This window comes from Dreissena polymorpha, chromosome 15 (assembly GCF_020536995.1).
Source record: "Dreissena polymorpha isolate Duluth1 chromosome 15, UMN_Dpol_1.0, whole genome shotgun sequence".
Lineage (NCBI taxonomy): Eukaryota > Metazoa > Mollusca > Bivalvia > Myida > Dreissenidae > Dreissena > Dreissena polymorpha.
The window spans coordinates 14781096-14799352 of record NC_068369.1 but is presented as its reverse complement, the minus strand read 5'-3'; the positions used below and the strand labels follow the sequence as shown (position 1 = coordinate 14799352).

Genomic DNA, 18257 nt, shown 5'->3' with positions numbered 1-18257 from the left:
ATGGCATAACGGGTTGCTTTTAGACAAGACATTAATTGTTGGAACTTAATTAATATTATGAAACGTCAATATTTACAGCAACCGTCAAAACGATGAATGAGTAATCCCAATTATGTGTTGCCCTTTTATAATGTAATAATCAATGGATGTTGTTGGCGTCTGTTCTGTGGTGGAGGTTTAAGGTCAACCATCGCATGACACCCAAATCTCTTTCTGATTCGTTCTGCAGATTTGTTGTTATGCCTTTTGTAATTGACAATGTGCAAACAAACATTTTGTTTTAAACTTTTAATCGGACAAAGTGGATATCGCGAAAGTTTTATATTTGCCAGATCATAAGTGTATGAGTGTAAAAGTGGCAGAACTACGCCACAATACCATGTTGATTTGTGCCGATTAACTAGGATACCAGGCTGTTTTAACAAATGTATTTTTCATCACCCCGTAAGTGTAACTGGATATTTTGTGTTACAACGTAGAATACCATAAAGCGAAAACTAAAACATTTATTTGACTCCTTGGAAAGTACCAATGACGAATTAACAATACATATTTTAAGGATAATATTTCTAATGTGTTTTGTTAAAAATTGAATTTGGTCAGCTCATCACCGTGCTCATTTTTGGGTCAATATTACATTTTATTTAAACGGTTTTGTGATTAACATTACATTTCTCATTGTGTTTGAATGAATAACGCTTGGTAGCGTCTTGAAGATAACCGTCCTATTAGTTTTATGTTTTGTTAATTAAGACGTTGCTTTCAATACAGGCACCTTACTTGTCCAATCTGGAAGCGTAAATGTTTGTGAGTTATATAAACAAAACACATTTGTGTTCGTTTGACAGTCTTAATAGCATCTTTAATTGTAACTTATATTGTACGCTAACATTGTACTCATGATAACATATTCATTACTATTTAATGACGCATGCTCTTTGCTATTCATGGTTTATAGACATTATTCGCTTAATATGAGACATGTATTTCAGTTGTGTAACAGTTGTGGCATGTATTCTTCAGTGTTATTAAACCGTTACGTTTGTCACTGTAATAACAATACTCTGTCTGAGGATCTCATGATTTCTGTTTATTTCATACATTCCTATGACCATATGCATACATATATTTTGTTAAAAAAATGTTCACAAAACATGATTCCTGTATGTATATTTATAAAACCAAGTTTGTTTTGTTAATGCTATTGCAATTGTAAAATTAGTAATGGTAACATTGTTTTATAAATCTGTATAAATAGAGAATGCTGTTTAAACGTTTCATTGGCCACACGACAATATATTTTCGGGATATAACACATGATACTTGTTAAACACATGTTATTAACTATACTTTTGTGTAATGATTATCAATAAATCCCATGATATCATGTTTTACCTGTCTTATATTATATTAATAGTGCCAAATGTTACTGTAGCATATACATTTAACTGTTAAATAAAGATTAAGCATCACAAATCATATTACCATCTATAGTGCCTCGAACTGGACGCGCCTTCAGTATCTGTATAACCTCCATAATCGTTACCAGGTCCTGCAAACACAATTTGATGGAAGCCAATCATGATACGTATACTTGGTAACGTAGTGACGAATACTCGCAAGTATATGTGTTATTGATATTAAATGACCGTTTTGTAGTTGTACTGGTTATCTATTTGGCCGTTGTTCGGTGTTTCAATAGTTACAATTAACAACGAAGGCAAACATTAAATGTATTGAAACTGTATATTTTAATTTATATAAATAGGTTTACTTGTAGTGTCATCTATTGAATATTACGTAAGTATGTTGTTCTAAAAACGTAAATAATTAAAATTACCCTTTTTTAAATATTCCTATAAAAACAAAATTTAAAAACAGTTATTTTATGTCAAGTAATCAAATCGTTTTCGCGGAAAGACAATAAGTTCAGCGAAACAAACGACTAAACTGACATGAAAAAGGAGTCCTAGTAATCATATTGAAAACGCGTATAACAATTTCTCGAATTGGTGAAAACAATAAAGGTTATAATGAAAGAAAATACTGTCTAGAGAGAATATTATCTAGTATTATATATTGCCGTATATAAAGTTTTTTTGTTTGACATGTATTACTATCAATTACTTTTTTAAAACAAACCATCGACATGTTGTGAGGTTTTATGGTTTCAAATTGATATACATGTATCACCGTCATTGATATTCAAACTAGTTCGCAGATGGTTGTGCAAAATAACTTTTAAATGAATATTAAAAGATATACCCAGGCTAATGCGGAAACAGTTTTAATGTTTTCAAGTGTCAATGAAATATCTATATAATTGTTGATACTAGACAGGCGTTTTGACCGAGGCAAACATACTCCTCTGCCGTTAAGTATCTGATGTTATCATAACAGTTGTCTTCTCAATAATTTTTTATGCTAGGAGATCCTGAATACATATTATTTTCTGACGTTATGAATGTCGCTATATAAGTAGTTTTAAAAAGCATTGATGTTTTCATGCTGCATTTGCACAAACTTTATTTGTAGCGTATAGAGAGCAAGATATATTTATTTTAATTGCACATGCAGCTTCAAAAGCACTCATACTTTATAATTCAGAGTTGTGTGACTTCGGTAGTATTAGTAATATTGAACACAGGGATCTAGTATAAGCGCGTATATTCATTAGGGAGCACATTTAGGCGAGTGCATATATTACTGATTGAACAGTAAATGTGTGTATTTTAAGCTAGCATTGCATTACAATTGTTGGTACAGTTCTACTTGCTCTACAAACAAGTAACACAATACTATTTAGTACGTACCTTGTTTGCGGGAGGAACCATGAACTGCAAAATGCCAAGAGTACATCGTTTAATCAAAGACATTGCTATTTTATTATTTTCCAGTGCAAAATTGTATTCACTCCGTAGCATTTTACAAACATACGTAGAATATTATATACATTCATACAAAGCTTTTAATAAAGTATTATGACTTTCATAAACAGCGTATTTGATGTATAGCTATTTGATGGGTACATAAATATACTTGTCGTGCATTAAACATGCAGTCATATAAAATTATAATTGTCTTATAGTTTAAGTATTTTACAACAACAAAAAAACACTTGTTTATACAATACAAACTTAATTAATGTTGAATATAAGTATGTAAATCATTTATTATAAACCTATTGCACATAAGAAAATTAAGCAGTAAGTGCTGAAGTGCATTGTATAAGAAAACTGATAATGCAGAGTTTAAAAAAAAAAATTCATATTTGATAAACTGTATATTAGGTGTTAAAATAAGTAATGTCATTATATGCGATGTCCGTAAATATTTTAACAAGGGACCAGATTTTCAATTCTTAATCCGATTTAATTGTATTTTTGTGAATTTCAACAGTGTGTTTTATACTGTTTACAAGTCCGTACTTTGAAGGGATACTGATTTTTCTTTGACAATGAAAGATATACCGTTTAAGCTCTAGGTATACTATATTTAAATCGTTCATTTTTGGATTAATAATTCCAAGTTCTTGATCCTGACATGGTTTGTAAATATTTATGCTTGGTAAACTTCTACGAATAATATCAGCAACAAATTTAGTAATTTCTTGGGTATATGGACCGTACCAGAACAAGTGCATTATATTTTCAACTTCCAAATTACAGAATGTACATAGTTTATTTGCAACTATTTGCATTTTGAAAATAAAGGATTTTGTTTCCAATATTTTGCGGATTATTATGTACTGGAGCCATTTGATATGTGTTTCATTATTTAGATTGAATGCAAGTGCATGCACTTTTTTCCAGTCAATATTAAAAAATTACAAGCTGGAATGTCATTGTTTTAAATTAATGTTTTATAAATATGTTTCTGTTATTTAGGGCAGGTTACTATTTTGTTATGTAAGTTGGTTATATAGGTCCTTAATTTTTTTCGTCAAAATTCGGCAGGTCTTCAAAATTGTCATTATATTTCTTTATTATGTTAGTAAATCCTTGTTACAATAGAAAGTTTACATTTGTTCCAAATTGTGTATCCAAAGATTCTTTGGAAATAAAACAGTTTCTTTCTACCATAATGTCTCTAAAACAAACCGAATTCCTCTTTCATATATATATTTAATATAGATATAGCGATTGCTTATTTTAAAATTATGATTATCAAATTGAGGCATATCCATAATATCATCACAATTTATTATTGGTAGCTTTTCAAAATACAATATAAGTAGGGTCAATATATGAATAATACACCATCAACCACAAAACAATTGCTACACAAGGTAGTTTAACTGCTCCTGGTAGGGTTGAATGTCCTTTATAACGTATCACAAGTTTACCATAATCGGACCTCCGGAAAGTGTTTTTTTTCAAGATGGCCGCCAAAATGGCCGCCTAGACCTATTCATAATCATAACTATGTAACTATCCAATCCAATTTGACACATTTGGTGTCTATACCTAGATTTCAAGAGGCAAAGAACACAGAAAGATCATCAGACATTGTTTAAGTTTATTATGGTACACACAAATCCAACATGGCGTCCGAAATGGCCGCCAAGATGGCCGCAAAAACCTATTAATGAACATTACTATGTAACTTTGTCAAACGTGATGACTTTGGTGTCTATACATAGGTTGCAAGGATGTGGGGGCCCAGAACACATTTAGATCATCAGACTGTTTAAGTTTATTATATTGCACACAAATCCAATATGGCGTCAAAAATGGCCGCCAAGCTGGCCACCGAAACCTACTAATGATCATAACTATGTAACGATACACTCAAATTTGATGAATTTGGTGTATATACACCGGTTTCTGTGGGCAAAGAACACATTTAGATCATTAGACAAAGTATTAGTTTAGTCTGTTACACATACATTCAACATGGCGTAATAAATGGCCAACAATACAGTACGAAGAGCCACAAGTCCATAACTTGTTACTCAAACGTTATGGTTGTTACGTAAAACGCCGTTACGTAAAACGCCATAGTTGAGGAGACAATGATCACTTTTATTGATATCACTATGCAGTTGAATTATCCTAAAATCAAATCTATGATATTTAGCTGTCGACTATCACTTAATACACAATCACATTTGTCCATAACTTTTATCTCAGAGTGTAAAATTGTTGGTTTCGTCCTCCTCCTTCTCAGTACCCACCTATTGTAAATTGTTTGAAGTGTCACAGTTTTCAGTTTTGCAAAGGTCGGATACAGCAGTGCAAGGAAGTTCATACCGTCTGCAGCTGCATCGAGAGGATTTACATTCTACAAAGCAGTTAAAAAGGATGATTTTCAAATGTTCTTCCGATGCAGCATTTTGTTTTTGTATGATTTGAATATATCGTCCTGTTTCGTTTCCCCTTCAATTTGTTTCATAGTATTTGACATCTCCATTTATACCATGATTTGATAGTACATGTATACGCGTTGGCCAAGGAATATTTTTACATGTGGTGTTGGGGGAAGTCGCTTATGAGTGACGAATGTTTCGGTAGTAGCCAATTTCGTTGTGAACATGTAATGACACAGGGATTCTATGGAATCATTGGACTTGCCACCAAACAGATCCCCCATCAAGCATTTGCAAAGATTTGATATGTTCCCTTGAGACTTATTTGGATTGGAGAATGAGCTAGCACATTACTTTTTCGCGATGCTGAAAATCATTAAAATTAAATTACAACCTTAATAAGCACGAGTTCTTTCAAAAGATTAATGTAATACACTTTGTGTTCCTTTGACTATTTATTTACATCAAAGCGGAAGTAAATGATCTTATTGTCCCTTTCGGAGTAATGAAGGATCAAGATGATCAATCTGTATCCTCGCCCACCAACGTTGTGGTGCTACGACGGGATCGTTCCACTGTAGCTTTAGCAATATCAACGTCAGCATCCCTTTAAGACAGAATAACATAACATCCCATTTTAGTCAGAGCTGTGCTGATCAGAGCAATCATGTTTTTGTCACGAGACAAAATGTCTTCCTTTTAAGATGAGCATTCTATTTCTTTGCTGAAACTCACGATAGAATTCACGTTTTTTCATGGTCTCTGGTGTGTGTTGTCTTTGTAGAATGACTGTCTTCGTAGCCATCGAACCCCAACGTCGCTTGTCCGTAATGCCTTACTGTGAATATGCATACGATGATGATGGAAGCTTAGTTCATAAGACAATATGTCTTCAAGGGAAAGAGCTCCAGATTTTGACACCAGCAGGAAACGCTGACACAGAAGAGGAGGATTAAAAGCACAGTCAGGAGCGATCTCAAGAGATTTGGCTCCGTCCTTTGTCTTGAATTAATAAGCTAAGACCAAATTTCCTATGATGTCTCTTATGATCGTGTTCCCAACCACCTAAATTGCATGAACATTCACATCTGACCCAGCCAATACCCCATTGACCATGTTTTTCAGAGTAGTATAAGCTGTTTATGATGAGCAGGTTGTAATCTTTGTCTACATTTTCTCGAGATCAGAAGCATCTCCATTGATGCACACCTCAGTCGAGTCTTTGTGTTGTGCACTTGTAGCATAGGTCTGGTCCGTAAAATTGTGCATCGCACTGTTCCGCTCGGATGTTAGAGTTGCAGATAGGGTCCGATTGGTTTGCATTTCCTTGGTCATCCAACTTGTGCGAGTTAGACCACCTGTGCTCTATAAAAAAATCATCAATGTTTGCTCACTGACGAGATCACGTCCTAGTTCAGCCCCGTAACGTGAAAACGTATACCGAACTTTCGATAAACGTCTAGTTGGGTTTCTCAAGGTTGCTTATTTTCTGCATATACATGTCGTAACAAGCAGATTGTAGGTTGTATGTGCTCAGCTTCAGCAAAGATGTATAGACAATCGGGAACTGCCTGCAGATGCATCAGCCAACACCCAGTACGATATGCTTAAATTCACACCCTTAAATTGCTAATCATTAGCTGATAATTCAGCCATACTATGATTGCCTTTGGGGTCTAGGCGAGCTCATGTTTCATCTTCTCTGAAGCCCTCTCGAGTTTGATAAAAAAAAACATAACATGTATCATCTGCTACGTCTTTTTGTCCCTAAAAAGGAAAAGTACAACATCTTGGTATGATGCAGCAGTCTGTGAATCTAAGGATCTTCCTTGGTCATTTCGGCTTAAAGCTTGCTGAGAAGGCATTTTTCAACAAGAAGATGGTCCTGTGAAGCCATCTTGACAGCATAATTTTCAAAATTGCATTTGCCCCAAAAACAGTCTCAATATTGTTTTTGAGAGCGGTTTCTTCCATGAGGGATCCATTGCCCCTTCCCCCGCCCCCTGCAAGTTTGTACGTGTTTGAAAACATCCCAACATCTGAACAACGTTTTTCAGGCAACTACTTTGTGGCGCATCAATGATGATTTCGGCAGCCTTCCAATACAAGCGTTGGTCAAATGTTACAATGGTAAGAAGGTTGTGGCAAGGTTGTAAACAAAGGCTTATGTTGACAGAATGCACGAATTGTCCCCCATAGTACATATTAATCATAGGCAAGAATTTGACTGACAACATTCCAGGGTACTGGCTTCCCTGATACGCATCATTCCCTGCCAATTCGGTGTAACTAGTCCGAAGCTGAAAAATATCGACCCTCTTTTTAAAATTCAGAAATTGCGGCAGGTCCAACCAATGGCGTTTCACATTACAATCGTTACGTTTGAGTCAAAAGTAATCGACTTGTGGTCCTTCGTATTGCGTCGGTGGACGCCGAGTGAGATTTTTGTGTAACATAATAAATTTCAACTATGTATGATGATCTAAATGTGTTCTTTGCCCACTGAAATCTATGTATAGACACCAAAATAATCAAATTTGAGTGGAAAATAACAGAGTTATGATCATTAAAAGGTTTTGGAGGCCATCTTGGCGGCCATTTTGGACGCAATGTATGATTTGTGTCTAATATAATAAAGTAAAACAATGTCTGATGATCTTGATGTGTTCTTTGCCCTATGAAACCTATGTATAGACACCAAAATCATCAAATTTTAGTGGAACGTTACATAGGTATGATCATTAATATGTTTTGGCGGCAATCTTGGTGGCCATTTTGGACGCCATGTTGGATTTTAGCGTACTATATTTAACTTAATATTGTCTGATGATCTTTATGTGTTCTTTGCCCCTTAAAATATAGGTTTAGACACCAAATTCGTTTAATTTGATAAGATAGTTACATAGTTATGATCATAAATAGGTCTTTGCGGCCATCTTGGCGGCCATCTTGAAAAAACATCTTTCCAGAGGTCCGATTGTGGTAAACTTTTGATATGTTTTAAAGGACCTTCTGCCCTACCAGGATCAGTTGAAATTCATTTTTTAACAATGTTTGTGGGGTCAAACTGAATATTAGCCCTTCTATGTATTTGTTTTCAAAACATCAAGCCAAAATTTATTGTTCAAGATTAGAGTAAACATATTTTCTCGGCATACATTTTTACAGTATTGAATAATATTTTAAAATCCATTAACGATTTTGCCAGTGAAAAACAATTCCCTTTGCCTCACACTATTCTCTGAAGCCATGTTATTTTCATGTTATTTTCAAAAGAACATAATTAAATCTACCATAGTTAACCCACCTTCGTTATAATCCTTAACAATTACTGTTTTTGTATAGTTTTCCTTGGTCCTGCCCAAATGAAGTCATAAAAGTGTTGATGTATTGCTTTAATGGTGCCTATTCTTGGTGTTGGTAGTGATACAAATAAATGAGTAAGTAAAGTTAAAAAAATGATTTCACAATGGTTATCTTTCCTTGAGGAGTAATATTTCTGCGATTCCAACGACTTATTGCTCTTTTAATACTTTCGATTTTGTTTTCAATTTTGTTCATTACCAGGTTGTCTAAATAAATATCAAACACTAATCCAAGAACTTTAAAGATAGTACATTGCTATATGTTGATAGTATGTTAATCATGTGCACTATATATAAACAATTCGTTTTTCAGCATTGATACTGTAAAAAAAAACTAATTAAAATGTAGACAGTACTCCACCTTTCGCCGTAAACCTTTCAGCAATCCATCTGTATCAGCCTGTAAAACAACACAAATAAATAAAAAAATACATAGCATTTCAAGTGTCAAACAGTGTGTAACTGTAAATTAATACATGTTAAAGCGTATTCATTCTTTTTGGCTGGCTGGATAAATTGAAGCGTTTTATCATGAAACATGACGAAGAGAAGAATTTGAATCGTCACATGAATTTAAATTCGCAGTCGACAACTTTCAAATGTGTATCTTCGTGGAGAGTTTATAGTAATCGAACTAGTAAATAAAAGTTGGATAATGATGTTACAATATGGTTGATTTATAAAGTTTAACAAACTGGTCCTATATAAATAGTTTTTGTATAATATGTTTCCTTTTTTCAATTCAAAATGTATTGATTTCATGAAGCAACGCACCACACACATGAAACAGACAACACAAGTTAACTACAATTTGGGTAATTCAATTATTGATAACACATTTATTTAATATTTTCTTTAGCATATTAGAACACATTAAACAGTAAATACACTAAAGTAATCATATATGAAGAGTTCAGCTTACTTTATTGCACATTTTCTTGTATTGCAAAACGTCTATCTTATCTGAATCCATCGAGCCAAGATGCTGAACTAAGGTTCTAACAGGTTCGATATAATCGTGAATACAAAAGTAACACACGAGGTCATCCGTCTGTAAAACATACAACATAATCTAGTAATTCTGATTTTGTAACATTACAACAGGCTTTCCATGTAAGAAATCATACACAATTATTTCCTTAAATAAGACGTTCTGTTTTATTAATTTTGAATCCACTCCAAAATAAAAAAATGCATTTTAAGCATTTGCTACTATAAATTCTCCTATAATGCAATAATGTGAAAAAGATGCTTTTGAATTTTATTTGTCATTATGAAATCATGAATGCATCAAAAAGGACAAGGGTTAAAAATGTGATTCGATAAAACATAAACCTCATTTGAGTCCAAGCTTCCCGAGGTAGTGACCGCAGTTTTATCAATTGTGTATGTTTTCAGTGTGCGTTTTGTTATTAAAGGAAATTTGTCACTGACCATGAATACAAATGCTTAATCGAGATAATAACGATATTTCTGTTTAAAGTTTTTTTTCAAAGATTGGATCTTATTTCACATGTGAGTAGTGACAAACATGTGCCCCGCATGCTCACGCACACCATTTGATATAGATTGTTTATGTTGTTACATCTGTTGTTGGTGCTTTTATATGTTTTAGCCATTCTTCGACACTTATGATATATACAAACAGTAAACGCCCTAGAATAAAATCATATGAAACATTGATACAAATTCCGGTGTCATTCATTAAAGCTACGCGTATATATATTTATGTAACGAACTGTGGAACATTTGTTTTTCGGATGTGAACATTCTACGAATTAAGTCGAAAACTTACATTGCGAGAACTGCAATCTGTAGACGCCAGTAAGTTGTAAACGACAGATAGGTCGCGCTTGAGAGCTGACGCAAGATGGTTTTCAATCCACTTTGCTGCGAATGAAGTTAACATTTTTTTAATCAACTTCTCTCAGATCAATTCAAGGACATAAATATGTGATATAACCAAAATTTGACATAATAAAAGTATTTTAAAGGACTGTAAAACCACGAATGACGAAAAAAGAAAAGTTCTAAAATATTTTTTGCAATTATTAGTTTATATTGATTAAAATATAACGACTGGTATATAACATAACTTGAAAAAAGTAGTTTATTTTTTATTTTTACTCTATTTGATAATGGGTAGTGCGGTGGTCGAGTGGTAACACTCTGGTCTACCATTCCAGAGGTCCCCGGTTCAAATCCCGGCCGGGGCACTGGACATTTCAGAAATGCTTCAAGTGTTTCCCACCCAACTAGAGATGTACTGGTATGAAACCCAGGTAATTCTCGCGTGTATCGGTGCTATACACTGAGCACGTAAAAGAACCAAGGTATCTATTCTCTAAGAGCTAGGGTATCGCACCCGGATTCCTTGTATCCCAATACTGTCTCTTCTGCTTGCTGTCTCTTCAGCAAAAACCAAAGGACCCCATTGGAAATAAGTGCTTGCACTTTCATGGGTTATCCTTGACCGCAAGGTCAAAATAAATACATACATACATACACACATACATTTTTTATTTTTATATTTTTACTGGGTATGTCTGCCAGGTAACTACCAGTTAACTTTAAATAACGCAGGCAGATTGATCATCATTGTCACGTGGTAAACCCAGGAATGCAAATTGTGTATGCGTAGTAAATTGTATATATTTTATATATGGACTGATCAATCAACTTGCGTTATTTATAGAGTGTATATTGTTATGTCGCCTGTTTTCGCGATGTACTTGCGATTTCACATCGCGAAATTTTATTACCAAAAATACTGAAAATATGAACTTTTGTCAAGTAATGTAATATACCAGTCGCGATATTTTAATCAATATAAACTAATAATTGTACAAAAAAACGGTATTTTAAAACTTTTCTTTTTTCGTCATTCGTGGTTTACAGTCCCTTTAATGCAGTTAAACATATATGAAACAATAATTGAGTAAATTAATTATCAAACGGTCTTCATGTCGAATGTAACACTATAATGACAATGATAAAAACATGTTGTAATGTATACAGTAAATGTCAAACATAAAGAATAATGGTGGATAATGAACCGGATTCTATATAGACGAGTATGCATTATTCGGCATAACTGCACACATGTTTATTAAAAAGAAACTGGCTGGGCGGAATAAGATTCGTTTCCTATATTTTGTTGATTAATATGCAGTAATGACAATTTACGAGTTGTCTATATAAAAAAGAAATGTCTTTTAAACAAGCTTCTCTTAAACAAATCTTGGGGTTATGTTTGTCCTGAATGTATAACTGCAAAACAAAGATCGGATCACCGATTTCGCTTTTTAGCTATAAACGAGACTTGTTGAACACCAGACTGTTGAGACACCAATACCCAAACAATTGTTTGAGATTTACTCCATCCATATTAATATGTGTACAGTGAGTAAAGCGATCATATGACGTACCATATTTTCGTCAGTGAACATAACTTTAAAACTGCAAAGACCTTTATCTGACGCGGTTTATTTAGGTTTAATTTGTGTTTGTTAATACTATTCTTTTTTTGCATGGTATACTTAAAATTAACATGCTAAACAACCAACAGCAAAAAGTCGATTCTATGCACAAGACTTAAACGTCAAACGTGGACTGTTATTTAAGCAGCATAAAACGTTAGCAACAAGCAACAAATCATTTTATTTTGTTTATCACGTAAAACGGTACTGTACGAGTTAATTTAATTTTCGGAAGATTTAGGTTGAAAGTGGCGTCATCGGGGACGGACAAAACATCAACAACGATAATTTTCCAGAAGACCGCGTCTACTCCCGAGTCTTTTTTTGACAAACTTGTGCTTGTTCATGTGGTGATGATCTCGCGATTGTTTAATACTTTGATATTGTACCAGACTATTTATCTTATCACAGATAGTAAAGGAATCCTTGCAGTAACACACTCATGACCATAAATTATGTATCTCGTAACGATCTGAAAGGCAAACTGATACCATTATTCCATTACGAGTATTTAATTCATGCGAGGACAATTCTTTATGGTTGTTAATTGTAAATATGTTGTTTTTTTCTCAATGATTATAATACACGTAATATAATTATAAAGTATTCAGACATCTACAATATTTGATAGAGTATAGTGTTGTCCGTTCTCTAGAATGAACTAGTTTTATATTAACGAAGCGAAGTAGTGTAACGGATATTGAAATTAAATTATTATTTATACCCAGCGTTTTTTGTTGCACGGTTAGCTTCCGCGTTCAAAAGCTCAGTTTGGAAAGTATCAGTTCAACTAACAGGTTGAACACTATGCGACCGTTCGAATATGCCTTGTAGAAAGTTGTGATGCGACTGGTAATAACGTTATAAGACAATCGTAGCACACTTTGACCTCCGTGTATTAATAAGTATTCACCCTCTGTTGATTGCAATTACCATACTTGTTTTACAGCAAGCCAGTGTACCGTGGCCTTTTCACGACACACACGAAGAAAACCCGGAAGTATTATTTTTTCTCAAATTACCTCAGTGACATTAACCCTTCCACTGAAAAGTAACGAAGTTTTACTTTATATGCTAAGTCACTTATTTTAAGTACTGAACACATGATTTTTTAAAAATCTTTATGAAGTCTTGCGAAATTCACCCGACATCGGCGACCCTGATATTTCCGTTCAATTCTTGCGGCGCCTGTACGTTTTTTTGCAAAAAAAATCGCAAGTGCAGCCTACATGGCTGTGGCATGCGCATGTGTTGCTTATGCGAATTATTCCCGTTTGTTGCGTGATGGTATACGTGTTCTTGGCATTTTGCGGTTAAATCAACGTACCTTAGTCATAGCACGCGTATGGCCGGGTCATTTTCCCGGTTGGTAAACTCTGTATTTTGGTGCGATTTTAAGCACCGCACGTCGTCTGTGTTTAAATGGTACGCTATTATCGTGCGATACTTTTGTATGGACGTCTGTTGGCAGGTAAGAGCAAATGTGCACGAAGACCGCCCGCGCAATAAAAAATCGTCGATTTTCAATGCGACTGTTCTGATTCTTCGTAAGCTTTTCTCGGAAACCGTAACGAGTCAAGCCTTTAACGAATTCGCATGTCTTCCGTGTGGAAACTTTTGCTGCATGATCACACCACGGACTTGATACGGTCGGATATCAATGTAAATACATTAACCTGCTTCTGGTCTGCGATACTCAAATACAAAAATGAATCACCAACACATAGTAGTGCACCTGTAAGTTCGTACGATCGTATTTCAAAAATCACATTGATATATAGATAGATAGACACTATACAGACGTATTAAAAGTATTTCACATTAACGCATTTTAAAACGTTTTACGATAACTGTGAAGTTATGAAATTTTAATAGGTAATTTTCTTTAGTAAACTGTAGTGCGTGTAATTGCAAATATTATTAGTTATGGATAGTATAGTTATCATATACAAATATGCATGCACTTATCATAATAACAAAATATAGTACGCCCAATTATACAATTAATGTTTAATTGATGCTAAGGTTGCAATTTACAAACACATGCATCCGATCTGCTACCAAACATAGGTAACGATATCACAATGAGACCGAGATCATGTTCTTAACTTACGGTAAAGAGTATAAGGTCTCTTACGATAAGTCCGTTTTGAGTTAAATAACTAATCCGCTAAGGACTGTTACGAAAAAAAAATTGCCTTAAGGTAACATTCGGATAAAGACCCAGAACGGTAAATTGATTCATAAATTATCAGGCAAAATTAAAACATACATAAATTTAATACTTTGGTTGTTATACCGCCGAGCGCTATTTATAGAAAGAAAGTCTTACTCGCAAGCTTGAATTAATTCACCGCTTGGTCAGACAATTTAAAAGTGCAATATAAACTTGATCAATTTTGCATTTTGTTCCATATTAATTTGAAAAATATCAACGAATATTTCAATCATATTTTTTTCTACAATATAGCATAACCCTACTAGGCAGCCGTGAGGCGTTGGTATTACTTCCTACTTCCCAACCCGTGGATAGCACAACTGAAACTACTTTAAACGGTTTATGTATGTAAGCCAAAGAAAGTCGCTATTTATTTCGTTGAATTAATATATAAATACATTATTTTGATAATAACAAACAGTCATTCAATTCGTTCATAAATACATTGTTGTAAGTTTCCTTTCGCAAAAACATGAAATCGTGTGCAATTCTATTGTCATTCAGTGTTCCCGTTGCCTAAAACTATCGCAAGAAATCTAGTTCAAACCCCACCTTAGACAGCTAGGCCTAATACCATTGACCAAAATATAGCTGTTCTGAATAATCAAACTATCAAAACGATATGGTAGTGGCATAAGTTGCGTCATCAGGCAATTATCTTTATATTGATGCTTTATTGCTCTAATATGCGTTTATTGTGAACCTATATCTTTTTGATTTTGTTAATCCATTTTCCATTACCACCGCTTCGAGTCTTTGTGCGTTAATAGACATGCACAATTTTGAATTGACCATAAGGTGCCATGTGTGTGTTTATACAATTTGATTGGTGATGAGAATGCATCATTTGCTATACATATGTAACTGTATGTCGCAAACTAGTCCTTAATGTGTCCATGTGTGATCGTTTACTATATTTAACTACAGATAATATTTAAATGAAACTTATTTGTGGTTTATTTTTTGGCATAAAGTTATATACATGTGTGCATAGAAGCCGGGTGTCAAACAATAGGTCGTAGGTTATCCGCGTTTATAATCCAACCATGTATTAAGGACACAAACAAGGTCATTTCGCAAAATATATGTTTTACATAAATATCTCATAAACATACAATACACGTATTGCTGTTTGGGTTTGTGCTTATATGTATCTTGCTAATATGTGTACATCATACCTTCTGTATGTGTAATGGCTACTTATAGCCATTACACTGTTCATTGAAGACTAAGTATTATGTTTTTCTGTTGACCTTGCAGTCAAAGATAACCCATAAAAGAGCAAGCACTTATTTCCAATGGGGTCCTTTGGTTTTTGCTGAAGAGACAGCAAGCAGAAGAGACAGTATTGAGATACAAGGAATCCGGGTGCGATACCCTAGCTCTTTGCGAATAGATCCCTTGGTTCGTTTACGTTCTCAGTGTATAGCATCGATACACGCGAGAATTACCTGGGTCTCATACCAGTACATCTCTAGTTGGGTGGGAATCACTTGAAGCATTTCTAAAATTTCCAGTGCCCCGGCCAAAGATTGAACCCACGACCTCTGAATTGGTAGACCAGAGTGTTACCACTCGACTACCACACCATCCGGATATCAGCATTACATTGTAACATGTATTTTCCGTAATATCACATTTATAAACTCCGATAAAATGCAACTAATCAATTGAGTCTGACCATTTAACTGCAAATAATACTAATGTGTATATGGAAACACCCTATACATATTGTATATAGAGAAAAGTAAACGATTTAGTAAGTCTTGAAGAAAACCTGAACAACTAGACTTTACCAACCTTTCCAAAATATGTCAAGAATCCTTTCATGAGGTTTGTCAGGCATGTTTTGCAAATCCCAAACCCATAAAAGGTATGGCTGTCTATGGAGAGTTGCTTGGAATGCTTTCATCCTATCCTCATAATCCTTGTCGTGTCTACAAATAACCAAAGACATATGAGTCGAGTCGATTGAAAATAAAACACACCTATAAAGATAGACCGCAAGTGCACATAGAAAACATATCTTTATTGGTTAGTTTTTTTTCAATCGACGTCACATAATTTGTGTATACATATTTTAAGTTTTCTTACCGTTTTTGGATATCAGTCGTGCTTTCGACCTCATATGCTATTTTCTCCGCCACACCTTTTGATCCTTTTACTACCACGGATACTGTACCAAAATTCATTGCATGTGTAACAGTTTCAAGTGTGTGGTGGTTACCGTTGAAAACGAGATTAACGACGTTGACTTGTTGGATTGACTTGCCATGTTTGGTTGTATCTGAAAAATATAATATCTGATCTTTATCTCAATGTGAAAATCAGATTGGTTGCTTATTGCCATTATTTTCGTGTAGTAGTATCATCGACATTCGTGCGACGTCGACATCATTTGCGAGCTATTCAGAAATTGTACACATAATTGTGCAGTAGAATGTATTACATAAAAAACAGTGTAATATATTAATCATATACAATAATTTAGATGTATTATCATCTTGCTTTGAATCTGATGGTAAATGCACATTGTCGCAATAAGGTGTTGTCTTATGACGGCAACAAACAGAGAGCAATGACGCGGTTTGTCATGAAGGCAGTGATTTGAAATGACAATGATTCGAATTCTAAGAAGTCCTTAGATATCTTCCCAGATGTTGACTAGTGTGAACATGAAACATAAACCAACAAAACAACAACAAACAAACGAGACGGACTCGCATATAAACGGAGTATTGTAACTATGGCTTAACACAATTTCAGACTGAATTGAAACAATTTGGAGATGTAATAAATTTAAAACGGCAACTTAAACATGTCCACAAAACACACCATGTAGAACTACCGCCGGAGATTTTGCTTTTATTAAAAACCTTGTTTTGAGACGAACAATTCTTTGTCGGGATACTAACTGCATCGACTTAATAGAGTTTTCAAGATAAAAATATGAGCAAGACACCACCTGAGCAGAAGTTTCTCATCCCTGATATATCTTCAATGATATATCCGTGATACATCTAACTGTTAGAGGAATTATAAGAATAACTGGCTCTGGAAGTGGGTTACGTAAAAGCAATCCGATATAACAATACGCATTCCCCAAGGGCCAATTTGAGGCTCTTTCTGCTAATATCCACAGTATGTGGCTGGTACTAAGTATATAGTAGACGGGCGACCTCGGACGTTAAAGTCATCCATTGTTCCACTTTAATGTAATGAGTAGGTTTCAGTATTACCAAAAAGAAGAATTTGAGACTTTATGTATTCCATGTCATTGACGCTCATTATCCAAGCGCTTTTTTCCTTTACACAGACGCATTAGCTCATAGATTTTAAGACAAGAATGATTATTGTTTACCCGTACAAATGATAACACAGGGCTATCCAAGGAAGCATTCCGTTGGTATGGGCATGGTCACAAACATAAGCTTTGACATTTATTCAATGTTAGATTTTGACTAAACCGTTCAATAACCTTGTATAACGTTTATTACTTTATCACATAGTTTATTATGTTTTTATATTTTTTAGCCAAAAAAGCTTGTAGTATTTTAAAAAATGACATGACAAATTATAGGTATTAGATTTCCTTAAAATGTATTGTATGTAGAAACATAGCGTTATGTAAATATAATGTTTAAATTTTAGTAAACCGTAACATAACGTTATAAAACGTAGTGCATTGAAATCTACTTTAGCGATGTTTGTCTACCATTTTACTGTAAATATTGTCTTATTTGTGTATATTTTGTGACAAAACAGTAGGTATTCAGCATATTTTAACTTCCATTTATGTAGAAACATGACGTGGGGTAATTATAATGCTCGATATAAGTTAACCATCATATTACGTTATCAAATGTATGTATGTCGTCGATAACTTA

At 34.2% G+C, this 18257-nt stretch overlaps 1 protein-coding gene across 1 annotated transcript in view; it reads right to left on the bottom strand.

The window, feature by feature from the left end:
• Nucleotides 1–1111: 1111 nt before the first annotated feature.
• The window catches only part of LOC127860512 (uncharacterized), an 82008-nt gene continuing 64862 nt past the window's right edge, over nucleotides 1112–18257 (bottom strand). Inside the window, exons 6-12 of the mRNA XM_052398622.1 lie at nucleotides 16465–16657; nucleotides 16171–16307; nucleotides 10469–10563; nucleotides 9596–9724; nucleotides 9035–9073; nucleotides 2814–2837; nucleotides 1112–1552 (exon numbers count right to left, since the gene is read on the bottom strand). Coding sequence (XP_052254582.1) covers nucleotides 1463–1552; nucleotides 2814–2837; nucleotides 9035–9073; nucleotides 9596–9724; nucleotides 10469–10563; nucleotides 16171–16307; nucleotides 16465–16657 — 707 coding nt within the window. The 3' untranslated portion in view covers nucleotides 1112–1462. The remainder of the gene's footprint in view (nucleotides 1553–2813; nucleotides 2838–9034; nucleotides 9074–9595; nucleotides 9725–10468; nucleotides 10564–16170; nucleotides 16308–16464; nucleotides 16658–18257) is intronic.